At 45.3% G+C, this 22328-nt stretch overlaps 3 protein-coding genes across 3 annotated transcripts in view; 1 reads left to right on the top strand and 2 right to left on the bottom strand.

Moving 5' to 3' along the window:
- LOC134846441 (zinc finger protein 616-like) overlaps nt 1-22328 on the bottom strand; it is a 117154-nt gene that overhangs the window by 9454 nt on the left and 85372 nt on the right. The window lies entirely within an intron of this gene.
- Nucleotides 1-22328, top strand: part of LOC134846442 (uncharacterized) — a 412051-nt gene that overhangs the window by 366006 nt on the left and 23717 nt on the right. The window lies entirely within an intron of this gene.
- On the bottom strand, nt 16433-21275 carry LOC134846751 (myosin-11-like). The gene is made up of 3 exons (XM_063864141.1): nt 20367-21275; nt 18495-18656; nt 16433-16942 (listed from the first exon to the last, which is right to left on the bottom strand). The coding sequence occupies exons 1-3, from the start codon at nt 21273-21275 to the stop codon at nt 16433-16435; spliced, it is 1581 nt and encodes a 526-aa protein (XP_063720211.1).

Here is a 22328-nt window from a genome sequence, read left to right as displayed (position 1 = left end):
AGCAAAGCCGATCAGAATGAGAAAAATAACAATTACACAGAATGAACCGGAGTTGAAACTCGTACAGAATGTCCTCATATGATGCTATGGGTCTTTTGTAACATTCGCACGGACATACAAAACGATTCGCTAGCGTCTAAACAGAGCTTTACGTGATTTTGAACGTCTCTACTATGTCAACTCAAGCCTTATAAGTGCCAAAAAATATGTGCCATTGTCTACTGCAGGAGAACGACCAGAATTGACATTCGACCAGAATTATGCAAAAGACAGTAACGGAGGGCTAGCAGCTAACCTTCCGAATTGGCAGTTTTAGAGGATTAACAGTGTTATTCAGACGATGAGATAAATCATGAAGGCTGAAGGATTCGGAAATTCTTAAATTTTAAAAACTCGAATTGTGACGTCACACTTCCGAGAAACGTCAAAAACTGCCATTTTGGAAGAAATCCAAAATAAAAACAGAACAACGATAGAAGTTGCGAAAACAACAACCACGCTTCGAAACAGGTTCTACGGTTTTCTCTCGAGAGGTTTAGCACCAAGCGCTTAAGGTAATTTTCGGCTTAAGAAGGGGGCTAAATAGGGGGGAGGTTAGAAGGGGGGCTGGTTAGGTTAGAGGTTAGCAGTTGCAAATTGTAAAAAGTGGGGAGACGTTAAAGTAACTATCAATCTATATCGTCGATTTAGTTACATTATAATCTTACACGCTTGAAATACAGAGAGAGGATATCCAAATTTAAGATCGAATTAAGGTAGGTACCCTGGTCGGATCGGGTGGGGGGAACGGAGATAGACAGTTTAGAGGGTTAAGAGGGGGGAGAAAAAAGCGTGATAATTAGGTATCAGACATTTTTTCCACGAAAGGACGACATTGTTCACCTCTGATTTTAGTTGGGTTCATCTCTCTGTTTTTATAATTTTTTCTCGTTAGTGTTTTTACGTTTTCGATACGAAATTTATCGGTTTTTGAACAAACAGGTGATCACAACACATCGGCGAACAAGTTGAATTTCAACTTGCATCAGATTATTAAAGGGAGATAAATACAGGGGGGTTAGCATTTGAAATTTTTGGCCAGTAAGGTTGGGTTTTGGGGAAATTTTTATACTAGAGTTCAAGTGGTGGTACCAGGGATAGTGGTTCAAGAGTCCCAACAACGAAGAAGAAGAAATCAGTTTGTCCCAACACTAAGGACGAAGGGGTCTTGGGACAGTGTGTGTTCCAACACTGAAGTGACGGAGTCCTGGGACAGTACGAAGAAGTCTTGGGACGGTAACAAAAAGTCTGAGGACAGTGCCGGAAAGGTCTTGGGACAGTACCAGGAAGTCTTGGGACAGAGTGGAAAAGTCTTGGGACAGTACCGGGAAGTCTTGGGACAGAGTGGAAAAGTCTTGGGATAGTACCAAGAAGTCTTGGGAAAGTGCGGAAAAGTCTTGGGACAGTACCAGGAAGTCTTGCGACAGAGCAGGAAAGTCTTGGGACTCTACCGAAAAATCTTGGGACAGAGCGGAAAAGTCTTGGGACAGTACCAGGAAGTCTTGGGACAGAATGGAAAATACTTGGGACAGCAGCAAGAAGTCTTGAGACAGTACAGAAAATCTTGGGACAGTGCCGAAAAGTCTTGAGACAGTACAGAAAAGTCTTGGGACAGTTACCAAGAAGTCTTGGGATGAGCGGAAAAGTCTTGGGACAGTTGCAAGCAGTGATTGCTGGAACAAAAAAGTTGGGGCACGGCCAGCAATTCTATTCTGTTGACATGTTGCAGAAAGTCCCGGAAGACAACGAGATGGGTGAACAGGATCAGGAAGCGATGGAGTGAGGAGTGAAGACGAGACACGGAGCGGAAGTGAAGAGAAATGAAAAACCTAACTGTTGTAGTGTGCGAAAACTTCAACAAATCGACTAGGATTGATTATTGAAACTTTTAGACTCTTTAATTTGTTGATGTCTGGCCAAACCAGACTTTGCAATTGTTAGGAATTGTTTTTACAATTGTTAAATTGCAATGATAAGTTTTAGCTTATTGCTATCTACTTATGCAGGACTTAGTTGAGTATATTAACCTATTTAAAAATGACTGAAACACTTAACCTGTGTAGGACACATGTTCACTTTGTGGCGACCTGGTAGGAATTGGATACGCTCGTTCGAGGAGGGAGGTTGCCTCATTACCTTTCCTAGCCACAGAGTTTCTTAGCTTTAATATTGAGGGCAACAACACAAATAAACGATTATACTTTGTGAGCAACACTACGTTAGTTTTAACGGGTGTATGGCCGTGCCACTTCCCAAACCTTTTCAAATCAGCATGTACAAAACCTATTTCATGATGACATGACATAAGTAGTCAGAAAATAAACTTTATCTAGGTCACTCATCCTGGTGAAAATTTTGTGAAAAAATTAAAGGCAGTGAAATGTAGTATGATGCCATTTATGACACGCGGCGAAATGTGTGACGAAAAAAATTTCAATTTCTAATGCGATGAGTGAATTGATTATAGAAAACTGAACCCCCACTTGAAAAAAACCCGGAGTTATGCCTTCAATGGGGACATTGAAGCGACTATCCGGGGAGTATGGGCCATGCCCCCGGATTGGCACAGTCGAACCCTCCGTGAGAATGAAAAAGATATTATCGACGTTAGCATCGAATTCGTTACGAAACGGAGGGGAGGATTATTCTAGAATTTTGAGTTTTCAAATTTTCGATTGGAAGTGGAATATTTCTCAGAAATGTAAAAACGGCCCGTTTGACCAAAAAGGAGAACAAAGAACACACATCCGAACTAACACGACATAAAAAAGTCGTGGGAAAATCGAGAAAGATAACGGAGCCTCTTATCGTGACGACCAGACCTGATAAGACGCTTAGCTGAAATGGATCAGAAGAAAAAAGTCTAGTGGGAAATCTGGAGCGGATCTGTACCCTCCCGTACCACGAGATAACGAGGGAATACGGAATTAGAGGGAAGACGGAATTGACGCCCCGGTGCCCAGAGACTGTGGTTTAACTGTGAGGCTATCAAACGTACTTTTTTAGCTGCTGTAATGCCTTGAAGTTTTTAATTAACTCCGGTTATATAAATAAAGGTTAGCATAATATAATACATCAATAAACAATTTTGCAGGAATCAAGTCAAGTCAGCATTTAATGCAGTGTCATTAAAGGTATTTACTTCAACCGCCCCTCTTCTATAATAGCAATAATTGATCTGTTGAACTAGGTTCTTAAAACAAGAGAACGAGCGACTGAAAAACTTTTAATTTAACATGATCGACAGGTCTCGCGTATTAAATTACGCTACGTTTGCATCCAAAAATGATTTTTATTAAATTCGTCTATTTTAAAAACTCGCAAATAGGTTGTTGTAGATAATTTCTCATACCGAATTGTTATCATCATCCAGTTCAAAAAAAAACAATACTGCTCGTTTACTTTAATAAAAATGATTAAAAAGCATGATTAAAAAGCATTTTCTTAACATTAGTCGTCATGACCATATAATTAAAAAAACAATTATTAAAGAATTTTGACCATGGACTAACGGTTTTAGAGCGCCGAGTCTTAACTAATTTGTTAAAGAAGATTAAAGAAGCATTGGAAAGCTACTGAAATTGATATGTACAAGATCTAACGGGGAAAAGAAGACTTGAAGGAAATGACTGTAAGAAAGAAAAAAACTTGCAGCCATCATACACTTGACTTAAACAATTTGGTCACCAAGCACAGATATCGGTCTCTATGTACTTTTCTAAGATGAAATTCCATTATAGCTCCGTTTATTAACTTTGGTAGTCCAAAATCTAACTTTTGTAGCAATTTTTGTAGTCAAAACTCTAAAGTATCAAGTTTTATCTTTAATGAATCAGATCAGAAAGTATGATGTTAACCGAAGTCAATTCATTAGTCCTTCATCATATCACCCATGCAAACAAATCGTCGGAATTTCATAAAATAGGGAAAAGAAAAGTATAAGGTAAGAAAATTAGAAAGTGAGATTTTTGGAAGCAAAGCCGATCAGAATGAGAAAAATAACAATTACACAGAATGAACCGGAGTTGAAACTCGTACAGAATGTCCTCATATGATGCTATGGGTCTTTTGTAACATTCGCACGGACATACAAAACGATTCACTAGCGTCTAAACAGAGCTTTACGTGATTTTGAACGTCTCTACAATGTCAACTCAAACCTTATAAGTGCCAAAAAATTAGTGCCATTGTCTACGTCTACTGCAGAAGAACGACCAGAATTGACATTCGACCAGAATTGACCAAAAGACAGGAACGGAGGGCTAGCAGCTAACCTTCCGAATTGGCAGTTTTAGAGGATTAACAGTGTTATTCAGACGATTAGATAAATCGTAAAGGCTGAAGGATTCGGAAATTCCTAAATTTTAAAAACTCGAATTGTGACGTCACACTTCCGTGAAATGTCAAAAATGGACATTTTGGAAGAGATCCAAAATAAAAACAGAACAACGATAGAAGTTGCGAAAACAACAACCACGACAGTTGTGAGAAAAACGACGAGAAATAGAGAAATACGACAGAGTATTAGCAGAGACGGCTCCGAGTTGCGACACGACGATTGTGTTGCTGCAATCGTTGCAAGGCCATTCATGCCTACGGTGAAAGGTGGAAACAAGCCTCCTGGAGAGGAAATAGGGGTGTTATTTCCCCCGATTCGGGAATCCGGAGGGGTCTTGGGACTTGAACTCAAACTTTTTTATACGAACTTTTAGCTTCCTAGTTATGCCCTGAATTGAACTTAAATAACATCTAGATTCATTTACTGATAATGAGAAGCTAGGATAGGCCAGTCGGTCATATTTGGAAGTTTGACGTTGAGAAATACAAACAACGTAATTTTGAGGTGAAATGTATTTTTTCAAAAACTCGAATTGAGCCTGTCATGCTCAACTTTCTCGCGAAAACTGAGAATCTCAGAAATGCAACATCAGAACCACCGAATTACAAACGCGGGAAAATATTTGTAAAAAGCAGTGGGAAATTGCTATTTGCAATTTCCAGATACAAAACACACGCAAGTAGAGCTGTCGTATGCTGAAATAGGAGACAAAATGATTACGAAAGAAGAGCATTTTTATTCGAAATGGACCAGAGTGAACCTCCGGTGGAAAGGTGGACAACCGAAGTGTCCCAATGGTCTAAACCAAAACTTTAATTCTCAAGTCAAAACCCATTTCCTTTGTTGGAATTTGTTAATAGCAAACTTCCCAAGTTATTACATTTATGCTAGAGTCGCTAGTTAATTAAGTTACTCCAATTCTCGAGTGTGCTGGTATGTGAGTACCCAATTTAGTTTTCTTGAGTGTGTTTTAAAATTGTTATGTTGAGGTAAGGAGAGTTTAAGTTGATTCATCTGAATTGGATTAAAGTTCCACTGTCTAATAAAAAGTAACCATACGGACTGATCCGACCCTGTTTTTAACGGCGTTCGCGCATTTTGGGTATTTTGAGACCTAAGTATGGGGATGTTTTTGTTTTCTAGAAAGGGGGGGGGGTATTTTGGTAGTGGCTTTTAAGCTGTAACTAGGGTTTTAGTCTCATGTCGCCAGTGAACCGAATTGGGTTCGACCGTTCGAGGTAGAAACACAAGAGATAGTGTCCCTGACTCTTGAGCCAATGGTTATAGGGCCTATTTTTCTTTAACCTCATATGTGATTTAAGTAGGCGACTGTTACATAGTGTTTATATGGCGCTCCTGGGTGTTTTTACGACAACATGACTACGGAGTCGAACCCACTTGACACAGCTCCGGGCTATATGCCCAGTCTAGAGTACCGGTGGTACGGTTCAGCGGGAACGTGTAAACCTTCCGGTGGTACCGTGATAGTTTTTTTAAGAAAACTCGAGAAAACTTCCTGGTACACTCCCCGAACGAGGCCTAGCTAACCGAGTAAGGGGAGGCAACTAGGGGGACTAAAAAACGAGCAAAAAGACAAAAAGCTAAGCAAAAAACCGAAAAAGAATAGAAAAAGGAACAAAAAACCAATTAAAAAAATGACAGTGACTTTGACCTCAGATTAGTTGTATCAAACCTTTTTATTAATTAAAAAGTATACCCATACTAATTTAATATGACCGATCGTTTCAATATTTTCAGCAATTTAAAAAGGTGCCCGAGTGTGGGGCGTTGTCAAGGGTTTTCAGATAGCTTGCAACTTAGCTGGACCACTAGGAGACTTGACTGGAAAAGGTTATCTGCCAAGTAGGAAAGTGATTCACAAGAAAGGAACCCGACAAGTGCTGGACACGACAAGGGGACATCCAGCACCGACGGGACCGAACAGAGAAGGCGCACAGGGGTGTTTTGTTTGGTCAATCTACGAACCACTGGGAGACCGGACTGGAACAGGTGACCAGCCAAGTGGGAAAGTAGTGCTGGAGAAAGGTGCTGGACGGACCAAGGAGACAACCAGAACGGAATCAGAACAACCAGAGGGGGACACGCAGAGGTGTTTTGGTTGGTCAATCGGGTATCGTTAGAATCCACATTACATTATAGGAGATAAGTGTAAAATTGGATGAGCGGAACTCCACCGTTTTGAGTAACGTTTTTACTTGAGCAGAGCTTGGAAACAGGTTCTACGGTTTTCTCTCGAGAGGTTTAGAACCCAGCGCTTAAGGTAATTTTCGGCTTAAGAAGGGGGCTAAATAGGGGGGAGGTTAGAAGGGGGTTGGTTAGGTTAGAGGTTGGCAGTTGCAAATTGTAAAAAGGGGGACACGTTAAAGTAACTATCAATCTATTTCGTCGATTTAGTTACATTATAATCTTACACGCGTGAATTACATAGAGAGGATATCCAAATTTAAGATCGAATTAAGGTAGGTACCCTGGTGGGATCGGGTGGGGGGAACGGAGAAAGACAGTTTTTGAAACCCGGAAGGACAATACCCCATAAGAACGTTAAGAGGGTGAGGGAAACGCGTGAAAATCAGGTACCAGACATTTTTTCTACGAAAGGACGACATTGTTCAACTCTGATTTTAGTTGGGCTCATCTTTCTGTTTTTTTTAATAATTTTTTCTCGTTTGTGTTTTTACGTTTTTGGTACGACTTTTATCGGTTTTTGAACAAACAGGTGATCACAACACACCGGCGAACAAGTTGAATTTCAACTTGCATCAGAATAAAAAAGGGAGATAAATACAGGTGGCAGGTGGGTTAGCATTTGAAACTTTTGGCCAGTAAGGTTGAGTTTTGGGGAAATTTTTATACTAGAGCTCAAGTGGTGGTACCAGGGATAGTGGTTCAAGAGTCCGAACAACGAAGAAGAAGAAATCAGTTTGTCCCAACACTAAGGACGAAGAGGTCTTGGGACAGTGTGTGTTCCAACACTGAAGTGACCGAGTCCTGGGACAGTACGAAGAAGTCTTGGGACGGTAACAAAAAGTCTCAGGACAGTGCCGGAAAAGTCTTGAGACAGTACCGGGAAGTCTTGGGACAGAGTGGAAAAGTCTTGGCACAGTACCAGGAAGTCTTGGGACATAGTGGAAAAGTCTTGGGACAGTACCAGGAAGTCTTGGGACAGAGCGGAAAAGTCTTGGGACAGTACCGAAAAATCTTGGGACAGAGCGGAAAAGTTTTGTGACAGTACCAGGAAGTCTTGGGACAGAGTGGAAAAGTCTTGGGACCCTGCCGAAAAGTCTTGAGACAGTACAGAAAAGTCTTGCGACAGTAGCATGAAGTCTTGGGACAGAGCGGAAAAGTCTTGGGACAGTTGCAAGCAGTGATCGCTGGAGCAAAAAATTGGGGCACGGCCAGCAATTCTTTTCTGCTGACATGTTGCAACGAGATGGGTGAACAGGATCAGGAAGCGATGGAGTGAGGAGTGAAGATGAGACACGGAGCAGAAGTGAAGAGAAATGAAAAACCAAATTGTTGTAGTGTTCGAAAACTTGAACAAATCGACCAAAATTGATTATTGAAATTGATTTAGTCTTTTTAATTTGTTGATGTCTGGCCAAACCAGACTTTGCAATTGTTAGGATTTGTTTCTACAATTGTTAAAATGCAATGATAAGTTTTAGCTTATTGCTATGTACTTATGCAGGACTTAGGTGAGTATATTACCCTATTTAAAATTGACTGAAACACTTAACCTGTGTAGGACACATGTTCACTTTGTGGCGACCTGGTAGGAATTGGATACGCTCGTTTGAGGAGGGAGGTTACCTCATTACCTTTCCTAGCCACAGAGTTTCTTAGCTTTAATATTGAGGGCAACAACACAAATAAACGATTATACTTTGTGAGTAACACTACGTTAGTTTTAACGGGTGTATGGCCATGCCACTTCCCAAACCTTTTCAAATCAGCATGTACAAAACCTATTTCATGATGACATGACATAAGTAGTCAGAAAATAAACTTTATCTAGGTCACTCATCCTGGTGAAAATTTTGTGAAAAAATTAAAGGCAGTGAAATGTAGTATGATGCCATTTATGACACGCGGCGAAATGTGTGACGAAAAAAATTTCAATTTCTAATGCGATGAGTGAATTGATTATAGAAAACTGAACCCCCACTTGAAAAAAACCCGGAGTTATGCCTTCAATGGGGACATTGAAGCGACTATCCGGGGAGTATGGGCCATGCCCCCGGATTGGCACAGTCGAACCCTCCGTGAGAATGAAAAAGATATTATCGACGTTAGCATCGAATTCGTTACGAAACGGAGGGTAGGATTATTCTAGAAATTTGAGTTTTCAAATTTTCGATTGGAAGTGGAATATTTCCCAGTAATGTAAAAACGGCCCGTTTGTTGACCAAAAAGGAAAACAAATAACACACATCCGAACTAACACGACGAGAAACAGTCGTAGGAAAATAGAGAAAGAGAACGGAGCCTCTTATCGTGACGACCAGACACGATAAGACACTTAGCTGAAATGGATCAGAGGAAAAAGGTCCAATGGGACATCTGGAGTGGATCTGTACCCTCCCGTACCACGAGATTGGAGAGATAACGAGGAAATATGGAATTGGAGGGAAGACGGAATTGGAGCCCCGGTGCCCAGAGACTGTAGTTTAACTGTGAGGCTATCAAACGTACTTTTTAAGCTGCTGTAATGCCTTGAAGTTTTTAATTAACTCCGGTTTTTTACATAGTTTTTTAAAGCATGAGTAGTTAGAAAGAGGAAAGAGTCAATTCATCTCCAATGGATTTATTATATATTTTCACCAAAAACTTAGTAATCAATGGATTCCGAGCCATGCTTTTATTAGTAATCACGTAGTCTGAGGATCCGAGACCCAGCTATGTGGTTATTGTTGCATGTAAACGAAAGCTGACCAAAAGTCGTTTGACTGATGGCCTAAAAATGGTAACTATTTACTTTTCCCTAAACATACAACGAATCAGATACATGCACTTGGCGCATTTTATGCGAATGCAACAACTGTAGAGACCTGAAGAAACTTAAACTTATAACTGAAAACTAAACTTTGAACAATGCAATGACTGGGTTTTATGCGAAATGTAACAGTCGCCTACATCGTTCACATATGAGGCTTAAGAAAAATAGGCCCTATAACCATTGGCTCAAGAGTCAGGGACACTATCTCTTGTGTTTTTCTACCTCAAAAACGGTCGGAGCCAATTCGGTTCACTTGCGACATGAGACTAGAACCCGTTACAGCTTAAAGGCCACTACCAAAATACCCCCCCCCCACTCTAGAAAATAACAACGTCCCCATACTTAGGTCTCAAAATACCCAAAATACACGAACGCCGTTAAAAACAGGGTCGGAACAATCCGTTAAGTTACTTTTTTTTGGAGAGTGGAACTTTGATCCATTTCAGATGGATCAACCTAAATTTCACCTTACCTCAACATACTTATCACAAAATACACTCGGGAAAATTAAATTAGGTATTCTTCCCAAAAGTTCTTCCCCCCAGATTTCACTCAAGTCATCCCTCTGTTCTCTCGGCACTGTCCCTCGGATTTTCCTCAACAACCTGTGTGAGTGATGCGACATCCGAGCCAGTCTTACACACTTAGGCACTGAGAAGGCCTTGTCTATTAATACTCTTTGGCTGGATACCTCCACCATCGCCATGTGCAATGGATAGTGGCTGCCGCATAGGTTGGCCATCACTGACCCCACTAAGGACTTCGCATTTAGAGGCAGACCATAGGCTTCGCTCATGGGAAATACCATTTCCGCTTCAAGTCCAACCTTCCAGCTCTTGATGTGTTTCTGGGTTACCTGCAACATCCCGGGCCATGACTCCACACTCAACGCGGTCACCAAGTGGTGTTCTGACTCTAGCCTCTCCAGTGACTGGAGACTGCACATTCTCGAGAAGAATCCCAGAGCTGCTGCTATATTCACCGTGGTACTCGCGTAACACTCAGCCACTATCTGTACTTCACTCTTCTCCCTCTCTGTGATGTCTTCAAACCAGGTGACTAGATCTTCTTTTTGGAAGGACTGTATCCTAACGCATGACCGTCCATCACAGGTGTGCTCGCCATTTCCACACGTCAAGACAACTGCCCGGCTCCATTTTCTTCACCGACCCTAGTTTAATCGTCGCTTCGCTTGAATCCTTCACCTGAGGCAAGATCAGCTGGTGCACTATACTCAATGTTGCCAGATCTTCGTCCTCCGCCGGTGCTAATCTCACTCGCTCCGTGACTTCCTCGACCAGGCTCGCATGGGGATGTGGACACCAGGAGGGCCTCAGCAATTTCCACACCACTCCCAGATTCGAGAACAACATGCCATTCCCGTTACCCATCCTCAGCTCGACTCTTTTACTTGAGCGCGGCACGCTTATCACCTCTGGTGTTTTCTCGAGAATCAAACCCAAGCTCGGTCTCTCTCTCTCTCTCTCTCTCCACTGTGTCTATTTCCACTATCTTCTCTGTCCAAAACTTTAGTAGCTCCGCCACCTCGTAGTTTCTGTGAGCGCCTCCGGCTTCCGAGTCCAGGAAAGGGTTGTACGCCATCCCCATCACTCCAGACACATACTGGTATTCTCCCTTCTTATTGGGTTTCAAGTATTCTCCTGACGAGGCCAAGTTACGATGCACGTCGTGTCTCTCCTCAAACTTCTTGTTGTAGAACTTCCGTATCTCGTCTAACTTCCTGTGGTTCTCTAGAGACTGCCTGGAACCATCCTCCTTTTCTATCCCAGTACTCTGGTATACATTCAAGATGACTGCTGAGACTCTCCTTTCCACTGCTTTACTCCCGATTGCTCTTTGTTGACATGCCAGGATGGTGCTGTCAGTCATCACCGACATTATCCACCTCAAGAAACAAGTAGTGTCTTTCCTCCTCGCCAGGCTCAAGCCTGAGTTATCCCTAGCAGTGTGTTTCATCAATGTCTGGTATATTTCTAGACTTTTTCCACCCAACTTCAACTTGTCATGCGAGGTCAGCGTTTCTAATTCTATTCCCACCAGGCTCCACGCGAACATCACTTTCCTGCTGTTCTAACGAAGGGATTTGCCATCAACGGCGACGCCGATGAGGATGTCCTCATCGCTTCTTCGAAATGATCCCATAACAAGTTCTGACAAGTTCTCTTCAGTTGGCTCCCCAGTTCTAATTTGTTAATCTCAGCCTTCTGCTGGGTAGCCCAGTTGCGTCGCTTGCGTGACACTCCACTGTCGAGTTTCTTTAGGCAGTCTTCCAGTTCCTTCAATGTTTCCAGGGCCACCCACCACGGCCGGGAGGTGTTCCTCGTTTTATTCTTCTCAGGAGGACCACTAGTTACTTGCTTCCCAGTGGCCTGATATTCATTTGAGACCCATTCTTTGCCAAAGTCTATTTCCCATGTGTGCCCGCTCGTCGAACCTCGTTTCATCTACGTCCTCTGAGGCTTGAAGTCTTCTTCCGTTGTCGAGTTGGTGGGAACCTCCATCTCTCTTTTTACCTCGAGCAACTTCCTTGGTTCGTAGCTACTCTTGTAGGCTGCTGTCTTCCATCGTGCCAGAACCATGGGGTCCGTCTCTCTCATGTTTTTCTCCGAGACTGCATCCGCCGAGGGACTACCCAACCCTTCTAGCTCTCTCTTTCTCTTGCGAGACTTCACGTCTTTACTTGGGGGCGTTGCCGTTATCATCACTGATTCGACCTCTTTGTCTCCTTCCAACCCTTCCAACTCTTGCCTCCCCCCTGATCGAGCCTTAAGGATATTAGTACTTTTAATTATATTACCCCCCTTATCCCCCTTACACCTTCAGTTATTTTATTGACAGTTTTTTGTTTCAGAGTAAAGCTGTCTTTACATTCGTCTTCTTTGGTCTTCAGTGGTGCCTTTCTCAACTCGACCATCTTGCTCAGCAGCTCTCCTCTTGCTTTTTACTCCAGACCTGTTCCCATGAGGACAGGTTCTCCGAACTTCACCACCGTGTCCCACAGTTCTTCTTTGAAATCGTCTAGTGTGATCTCGCTATTCACTTCTCGATTAAACTCTCTCAAGAATTCTCGCCAAGCGTTCTCATCTAGAGTCCCTAGGAACATGGTCTTGTTTTTCTCGAAGGTATTCTTTCTCTTTCTTCTGCACTCAAGAGTATCATTCCCATATTGGAAGTCTCGGTCGTCAGTGGCAACTCTAGATTCTTGCGGGGAGATGATGTCAGAGGTGGCGTGGCAGTGTCTGCCCAATATTCTCCGCTCAGATCCTTCAACAGTTCTTGAGTGGCGAATTCCTCCTCTGCTGCTTTTGGTTCAGGCGTGTTCCCCACTTCAATCTCCTCTCCTGCCTCACTGAGAGTCTCATCCATGCTTTCTTCCCCTGACTCGACTCTCCTTCTCTCAAGTATCCTCCTAAACCGATCTTCTGCAGGACCACTTCTTTTATCTCCAGGGGTGCCCACCGACAGGGGTGATGGTGTCGTTGGACCTGGTTTCTTGTATTCCGTCAGAGCCACATACAACGGGCCTGCTGCATCCAGCTCCTTCCCTTCCTGTCTCATCTCCACCTGCTCCAGTCCGTAAGGTGCCCGGTATTTATTCATGGCAAACTTCATTTAGTCTTTTAGTGCAATGTGTTTTTCTTCTACAATCATCCTGCCATCGTCCCACACCGGCAACATGTTCTCCAAACCCGCCCGATCAAGCTTTCTCAATTCTCTCGTACCTCGAATTTTGTGGGGCAATGAGCCTCTCATCTTCTTCGCTTGAGTCGTCCAGGAGTTTATTTTTATGTCACAGGTGTGAAAATAGACCGCTGCAGTGTAGCCGATGAATAGGGGATCCCAGCCATCGGTGAATTTTCTTTGCTGCCTCTCCGCCGCTGCTCTCGCGAACTGGGAAGGGACCACCAGGGAACTGTTCATTCCCAGGGTCATTCTCCTGACCGTTGGGAACTCGAGAATGGTTGCTGGCAAGATTTCCTTCTCTAATATCGTCTCTAGCTCCTTTTTCACCAACTCGAAGCTCTTCTTCCACGCGGGAATCCTCAAGACCTCTTGTCCACTCGCCGTCAGGGGATTGAAGTTCCAGAACTTGGGATAAGTTTCGATGGGGCCTTCACGTTTCCCCCCATCCTGCACTGCAGTTGCCCTCGGAAATTGTATACCATCAACTCGGGATCTTTCACCTTTCCAAAGAGTACCGTGTTACTCATTTGCGCCCTCAGCACCTCTTGCTGACTCCAGTTGAGCGCCGTCCCATCCAGCACACTTATGAGGCTCAAGTGTGTCACGGAGTTGCGGTAAGCCGTCACTAGAGGATCTGGAAACGCGTATGTTACAGCTGGACCGTAAATGCAGGTTACGACCTCCTCCAGCCCCCGAATTATCCCCATTGGGTCCGATCTCATCGCCAGGCACAGGTCTGTCAATAGAGGCATGCCACCATTCACTTGTATGCATTCGTCTTTCGTTTTCGAATTCTTTTCCTCACCAGTCATATGTCGATTCTGCATCAGGAGATACTCCACCAGCAGCGTCTTTAATCCCGCAGCACATTTATATGAGTAGGTGTCGATGCTCGAGTGGGTGGTTTTCCCCATCGACAGGGGCTCCCCATATTTCGTCAGTCGATGAAATGACACCAGCTCACCATGGGTCAGGAGCACCAGTGCCAGATATCCGTCAACCCGTAGTATTTCCACACCCCGACTGAACATATACGCTGGACCCATGTTGAATAGGTACCTCGGGCAAACTAGGTACAGTGCCAACAGCAGGCTGATGGCCATGCTCAGTATTTCTTGTACAAAGGCTCCAAAAATTGTTTCCTTTGCACCGAACACTCCAGCCTTGAATTCTTTCTCCCAACAAGGACTCAAGAACTTGAGAATCTCGTGGTTTGTTCTTGTCTTCAGCTCGCCCTTTGCGTGCTTCCTCCACAATCCTCCGATTGTGGCCTCGTTTGCAGCTGTGACGAACCTGGTCACCGTGATCTCTCTACTCTCGGCCACTTCCAACTGCTCCTCAAGAAAATTCCAGATGTGCTTCACAAGAGGTGGGGCATTCTCCATTGTCTTCTCTGTGGCATTTTCCAACCTTGGTGTTAGGAACGGCCACCTGCCTCTTTCTTGCGTCAGTCGATACACCATCGACTCCAGTTGCTTCTCTGTTGCAGCCACAATTTTTCTTTCATTACTTGGTCCCCTCGACTTACTGGTGGAGCTCGTGATGGTCAAGTCCATGCTTCGAAACCACAAGCTGGCCGTCAACTGATTTATTATTGGGTGGTCGTCCCCTATAGCCGGACTGAACTTGAGTTGTCTGGCGAAGTTCGATATTTCGGCAGCTGGATCTGCTCTGTCGTAAACTGCCAAGGTTTTTGGCCAATTGGGCGTTCCCGCAGGGTTTCCCATATCTAGGGTCGTCCGCCAATCTCGTACCCTCGTAAGCGGCATCCGGCAGTTCCATTTATCTTGGGTCCAATAGTTTGTCCACCATCTTCAACTGCGCTGGAGTTGCCAACCTGATTCTGGCAATGCTCGTTCGGTGCTTAGGGGGTTCCACAATGAGCCCCGGACTCCCCAGCAACTTGAGAGGCCTGAAATTGATAGGTCCCATGACTGATCTTGTGGGAATCCCAGTCAGATCCGCCGTCTCCATTATTCTCGCTCTTGAGAAATGCGTCTCGTGAGCCTTCAACCATTCCACGCACTGGTGTCTACTTAAGTCCTCGTGTGACACGCGCTCGAGACCCAGAGCTTCCGCCAATTCCTGTTTACATTCCAGGTCTTCCAAGTCCAGCTCCTTTACCTTCTCCAGATATCTCGACCGGCTTGTCTCCGCCGGTCTCTCCACCCTCTTGCTCTCCACCACTACCACCGAGGACACTACCGAACTCTGGGGTGTTGACGACGTTGCTTCCTCGGCCTCCATCGGCGCGGCACCTGGTAATCTGGTCCGGCTACTTCTCAAGCTGTATGTAGAATCGACCCTCGCCTCCTGGCGACTGGATAGAGTTCTCGAGGCGAGGAACGGTGGATTTGGAGGTGGTCCGAATGTGAATTGGGCCGTCTGCAGCAATTCTGCCTCCAACGCGCTTAAGTGCCTTTGGAAAACGTCATTCAACCATTCCACTCCCCTAGGCCTGTCGAAATGGATTCCGTCTGAGGATGCATCGTCGGGGAAAGTAGCTTGCTCCATTTGCTCGGCTACATCCAGCAATCCAACGGGAAGGACACTCCTTTGATGTATTTGCCTGATTACTTCGTTCAGGTTTTGTTCCTTCGTATTCATTTCCATCGCGTGTTGGTCAGCCACCTTATTGTAGGGAACGGTACACACTGTGAGCATGGCAGAATTCATTTGAATCCGCAACTCCTCAAGGATGCAGCTCATCTTGTCATGTAGCCTCATAACCTTCCTTGACTCCCCCCTGGACACGTCATTAGTCCCGATCATTAGAGTTACCGTGTATACTCTTGTCATCCCTAGCATCTCAAGTGATGCCAATATCTGTGGCATCGCAGCTCCAGCGAAACTGAAGATCCCAGTCTGCCAATGCGACTGAATCCGGGTGAGCACCCGCAGCAGGCTGTCCCCTATGATTAGGTGGACCGCACCCTCTGGTACACGTGGCTGTGTATGGTATTCCACCCAAGCCGCGTCATGGAAGCAATCCCTCCTGACTCTTTGTGCTGTGCTCCAATCCATGCGATTGTGCCTGTGGTACCTGCCCTCCGTGTTCTTCTTGTAACTTGAGATTACCACACTCCTGATCGGTTGCTCCCTCCAAGTCGGGGGTAGCTCCACTCTTGCTGGACTCTCGCGACTTCTTAGCTGTAGTCTCGCATTCAATTCTTTCAGACGTGACGAGCTCCCGCTCACCTGATTGCTGCTCCGGGTTGAACTCGGAGTATACCCCGGCAATGCGACGTCCATCAATGGGCGTATCGGTTGTGTCTCTAGACCATGCAGGGAGGACGTTGACTCAGTCGGTATCCATACCTCCAACCCCTCGTTCATGTGTTCCTGAGCCGCGCGGTCAGGTTAAACCGTCCCTTCGATCTGGGAGGTTCATCCACCTCCATACGCGACTCTGGTCTTGAACCGGCGGCCGTTCGCTCCTTGGGCCTGGCTCCCTTTTGCATGTCGAGCTCGCGCTGTCGCCGCTGGATTCTCTCAAGTTCCGACTTCAGCTGTTCACAATTCGCGGCATTCTCTCGCACCCTTTGTTCTTGCTGGTGCTCGGCCTTCAGCATATCGAGTTCCCTCCGCGCTTGGTCCTTTTCAATGACCGCCTGATCTCTCTCCAGATTCGCCTGATCTCTCTCGAGCTTCGCTTGATCCCGGTCGAGGTTCGCCTTGTTCCTCTCCCTCTGTGTCCTCTCAAGTTCTCTTTTCAGACTACTGAGGTCCGGATACGCCTCTTCCGTTTGCTGCGCTCGCGTCATAGAGGGTGTCTTACTCGTGCTCTGGCCCGCTGATCTTGCTGATGGTCTGAGATGGTCTGATTGGTAGTGGGAACTCCCCTGCGCCATACTCGGTGTTATTGCTCAAGCCAGGATTCCTCGCCAAGTCGAATCCCCCCACTCCTCCATCCACATTCCAGGACAGCCATCTGGTTTGCTCTTGGTTGGATATTCCATCAGTGGTGTAGCCGACCATTAGAACCGCTTCTGTTGCAGACTCCCTGCATTCACCCTGCTCTTCCATTTGGAGGATGGCGTTCAGCATCACCGCCATTCTCTCATCCACTTGGGTATAATCCAGATCCCTCAAGCGTCTGTATAGTTCATCAAGCGTGGGCCTCTTCAGGGCCGCGGGCATTGACTTCCAAAATCGATGTGCCATTTTCTGGATGATCTTGCGCACGTACCAACTTGAGAATTACCTTACCACTTGAGAGTTACCTTACCACTTGAGAATTACCGTACCACTTGAGAATTACCGTACCAACTTGAGTACTTGAGAATTAACTTCTTCAAGTGTTCTTTGACTGTGGGTTCGTTCAAGACCTTCTTTTTCTTTCAGTTGAGTATAGTTGGGTAGTCAATTTGACTTTACCAAATCAATCTGAAAATAAAACTTGATCTTTAGACTGATATGCTATGTTCCTAACCTAAACCCCCCTGCCATTATAGTTAAAACCTTATATTTTTCGTTCTACTAAAATAATTCAATTGGGAGTTTTCTAAGAGCATGCAGATTCATTTTATGTTTTAGCACCATCAATCATTTAAAATTTAATTGTCATGCCATTCACTTTTAAGATCCTTTTACCTGTTCCGTACTCCAACCCTAACTTGAGATCCCTTTATGCCCAACTCAAGACCCTCATGTACCTGACTTAGGCGATACTCAGGTAGTATTTCTTGTGCAGATGTACCATTATCTACGTTTCTGCGAAGACCATGTGTAGGATAGCATATAGTTCCCTTGGGCTCAGCTTGCCCCTGTTCGGGTCATAGACCGGCATTGAGACCTCCGTTATTCTTCTTTCGATCATGAAGTCCCGCAGTCTCGTTAGTGCCAGCATCACGTGTTCAGGATCGATCGTGTTCCTCTCGCTGACCCTCGTCACTAAGAAGCACAGGTATTTGCCTGGGACTTGTGCTACTGATGGTGGAAGCGCAGCCATTCCCCCCAGCCCCGGTCTCTGTCTAAACAGAAACTCCACGTTCTGGTACTCTCTCTTGAATTCGGCCTCCAGTCTTGATTTGAAACTCATGTCCGCCGTGATACAGATTGCGCTGGTCCTGTCCGACAGAATGAAGTCGCTATACGTTATCAGGATATCAGGATGTTCTCCAAGTATTCGTGGAGTATTTCAAAATTCCTTTTGAAATTCCGTCCTATGGTAGGCTCAGCCTCCTCCCCATCCAGTTCCAGTCCTCTAGTTTCTCTCACTTCCCTGAGTTTCTTTATCATCAAATTTTCGGTGTGGGTAAGTCCTACCCCCACTCCCCGGACAAAAATTATTATCGACGTCCCCGTCGATGGTGCTGGGTCTAAATTATCTGGTGGAATCTCGAGCGGCCTGTCTGTTGCTATCCAGCCGAAGAGTGGATCCTCCGTTTTCACGTGCTTTCCCGCTGATACGTCAACTTGTTGTATGCTTTGTCCTTCGCCGCTTCCGTTCTTGACATCGCGCATCCATTCTAATATCTTCAAGTTCGTATTCTCCCTCCTCTCTATCTCAATCTGTTCCAAATCTGTCTCCCGTTCTGGTGTCGAGTAGTCTTCCTGCGGGTAGTGTTCATTATCATTGATAATTTGCCATTCATCATCGGCTGCCAGTTCGCCCACACTTAGTAGCTCTTTGCTTAGGTCATCGGGCTGTATCTTATCAATCAGGAAATCATCTCCGTACCTGTTGTACCTCATGCCTGTCCGTTTGCGATTGCAACTCCTAGTCGCCGCTGGTATTGGTAAGTCCGGTTCTGTCCACTTCGGTACCTCACGCTGCTCCGGATCGTTCCAGTCTTCTTCCACAAAGGATTCCGCCTCAGAGTCCGCTTCTATCTTTTCATTGTCATCCAAACTCAAGTTCTCGTTGCCATCATTCTTCTCTCTGGTGCCTTTCTCGTTTACTTCACACGCTGGCTCCACCAGTAGGTACTCAAGTCCCTCCATGTCCTGTGGTATACACCAGTCCTCTGGGGATGGGACGTGAGGCTTCAGATTTTCATAATGTGCTGCTCGCCCCGTACTCAAGCGGTAGAACCGTCCTTGTTGATGTACTTCCGTTATCATGAATGGTCCTCTCCATTTCTTAAGTAGTTTCTTTGTCCCTTTGGGCGGTATGACATTCTGGAAGACCCACACGTACTGGCCCACTTAATATGGCTTTGCCTGTAATATCTTTTCATCATGTTTCTTGCCCTGTCTCATTTGTGCTTGCGCAGTGTTCCTCCTGCAGAGCTCGTTTAGTTCCTGCTGTCTCCTAATCGCTCCTTTCACGTAAGCTTATGGCGATGTACTCTTCCCTTCGTATTCCGGGTAAAAGAATGTCAGGGGCATTGCTCTCTCCCTGCCCGTCAACATCATGAAAGGACTGATGCCCGTTGTTGAGTGTTGCGTACTGTTGTATGCCCCAACGACTTGCGGCAGATATTTATCCCAGTCCGTCATGTATCTTGAGCAGTATACCCTTAACATGTTCACCAACGTTCTATTCTGTCTCTCTACCAGATCATTGGTCTGAGGATGGTAGGTTGTCGAGTGTGCTCGAGCAATGTGTGACTTCTTCATCAATTCTTTTGTCAAGTCCCCCACAAAGGCTTTGTCGTTGTCTGACTGAAAAGTCGTTGGACAACCATATCGTGATATCCAATGCGTTATCAGGTGGTCACAAGTCTCCTCAGCTGAGGCTGTCTGACACGGAACTGCTTCTGCCAACTTTGTGAAGTGATCTATTATAAACAGTATCTGGTTATATCCCGACTCCGTCATGCAGATCTTTTGATGGTCTATCTGCACCACCTCGTTAAACTCCGAGCTCTCAACGGAATTGAGTGGGAACTTTATCTTCCTTGGGTCTTTTACCTGCAGGCATGCCAGGCATGCATTCACCCATCTCTCGCAAGCTTTCCTCAATCCTGGCCAATCAAACCTGCGAAGTAATCTCTGTTGCACTTTGTCTATCCCCTGGCGCCCCATCTGATCGTGCGATCGGAATAACACCTCCGTCTGATACAATTGTGGTAATATGATGAGGTTGTGCTTGTGTAATGTCTTCTCCTCATCTTTTCTCTTGCACGCTACCACCCCGTCAGCAGTGTGATAGAGTAAATCTTTCTTTTCTTTGTAGAACTGGCTCAAGATCTTATAGCTGTCTTCTTCGTTTTCCCCTTTCTCCTTGGACCCCGTCCGGATCCATTTGGAGAGGTTACTTGTCATCTTGTTATTCTTTTGGGCTCTTATCAGGTCCGACAGCCTATATCTCGCTTTGACATGTTCCTTTAGTGCCATGATCTGTCCATTCATTTCCCCAGGGTTGTGGATGTCATCATTCAGCTTTACGCATATTATCCTCTTCACAATCTTCTTATCATCTTCTGGCTCCAGATTTGTTCTGACATTTGAGTTGCATGATAGTTCCCTGAATGGTTTCTTCGATACCGCAATTTTCTCAAGTTCTTCATCTCCTTGTACTTCTTGTTCATCCGAGTTGTACGTTCCTGAGGAGGGATCTGTTTGTAACTCCCTGTCGCGGTGTCTCATCTTCTCCTCTGCCAGTATCATGCATAGACTATCCTGATCATCGCTGCTCTTTTCCGAATCTTCATCCCATTCTTCACACTCCCCCGACAATTTCTCTTCTCCGGTTTCTCTTCTTCCGTGGACGTGGACCACTCCCCCGGACTCTTGACCTAGTCCCAGGTGTTCAGCTTCTTCCTTAAACGCCACTTTCTTCTTCCTAACCTGAGTCCGCTCAAGAATGTTATCAGGGATTTTGTCAACCAGTGACCGCACGACTTCTTTGCCATCAGTAACGCTTCCTCTTGGAGAGTCTGCATTGCCAACTGTTTCACTCCTTCGCAGTATCGTGACTTCCGGTTCCTCCCTACCCTTTCCTACGTTCACGGGTTTATCATCTGCCAGTTTCTTAAGTAATCTCCACAAGTCTTCATCTACCTGAGTATCTCCCGTTTCCACCTGGTTGAGATCATAACAATTTGCCTTGAGCGTCTCTCTCACGATCTTTGACTTGAGCATTATCTCTATCGGTATCCCTCGTTTCTTCTTCAAGGTTGTTTGCTTTTGGGCCTCTTCTGAGTATTCGGGATGATCTTCTATCGGTTTGCCTGACTTGTCTAGCCATCTCGTGAGTGGAAGACTGTCATACGTTTCTTTGTCCATGAAGGAGAAGCCATCTTTAATCTCAGGCCTGTCCGCCTCTCTCTGTTCCTATCTCTCGTAGAACTCCGTCTTCTTACTCAATCTATCGGCATTCTGATGTTTGTCCCTTGTTCTATGCTCAATTATCATGTTGTACCCATTCAAGCGAACTATCCATCTCCCAATGTAGCTCTGGTCCATCGAGTACGTCTTCAGCCAGCTGAGTGCCCTGTTGTCGACCCGCAGCTTAAATGGCTCACTGCCTAAATATGCTCTGTATTTCTTGACAAAAGTAACCACCGCGAACATCTCTGCTTTCGGCGCCCCGTACTTCATTTCTGTATCACTCAAGACTTTGCTCCCGTACGCTATTGGTCTTAAGACTGTCTTCCCGTTCCATTCTTGTTCTTGATGGAGAATTCCAGAAATCGCGACTACCGACGCGTCCGTATCCAACACGTACATACCTTTTTCCGTTGGCATCCCTAACACCGGTGCCTCGCACAACTCTTTCTTTATTCTCTGGAATGATTTTTTTGCTGCGTTGTTCCATGTGAACTTTTTGCCTTTGTGTCTCATTAATTGTTGCATCGGGTATACTTTGTCCGCATAGCCCTTGATGAATTCCCTGTAGTAGTTCGCGAAACCCAGGAAGCTCATCAAATGGTGTTCCGTTTTTGGCGATTTCCAAGTTAGAACTGCTTCCAATGCATCTGGATCCGGTCTGATGCCGTGCCTATCCACCATTCTGCCCAAGTATTTTATCGAATCCTTGAGTATCTCGCACTTTGACGGTTTACACTTTAGCCCCGACCTCTTCATACATGCAAACACCTCGTCCAGTCGCTCGATGTGGTTTTCTAGTGTGGGCGTCGCTATTACCACGTCATCCACAAGGCACATTATCAGATTGCCGTACTTCTTTGTCACACCTATCAGCGCATGTGCCATCAACCGTTGAAACGTGGCTGTGGCATTGCAAAGACCAAACGGCATCCTTTTCCATTGAAACAGCCCCAACTCGCAAGCGAACCCTGTTTTGTCTCTGTCTTGCTTCCTCAGCGGGACCTGCCA

The sequence above is a fragment of the Symsagittifera roscoffensis genome, chromosome 5 (genome assembly GCF_963678635.1).
Source record: "Symsagittifera roscoffensis chromosome 5, txSymRosc1.1, whole genome shotgun sequence".
Lineage (NCBI taxonomy): Eukaryota > Metazoa > Xenacoelomorpha > Acoela > Convolutidae > Symsagittifera > Symsagittifera roscoffensis.
Note: the sequence above shows the minus strand (reverse complement) of the source record. Positions and strands in the feature narration are given on the sequence as shown.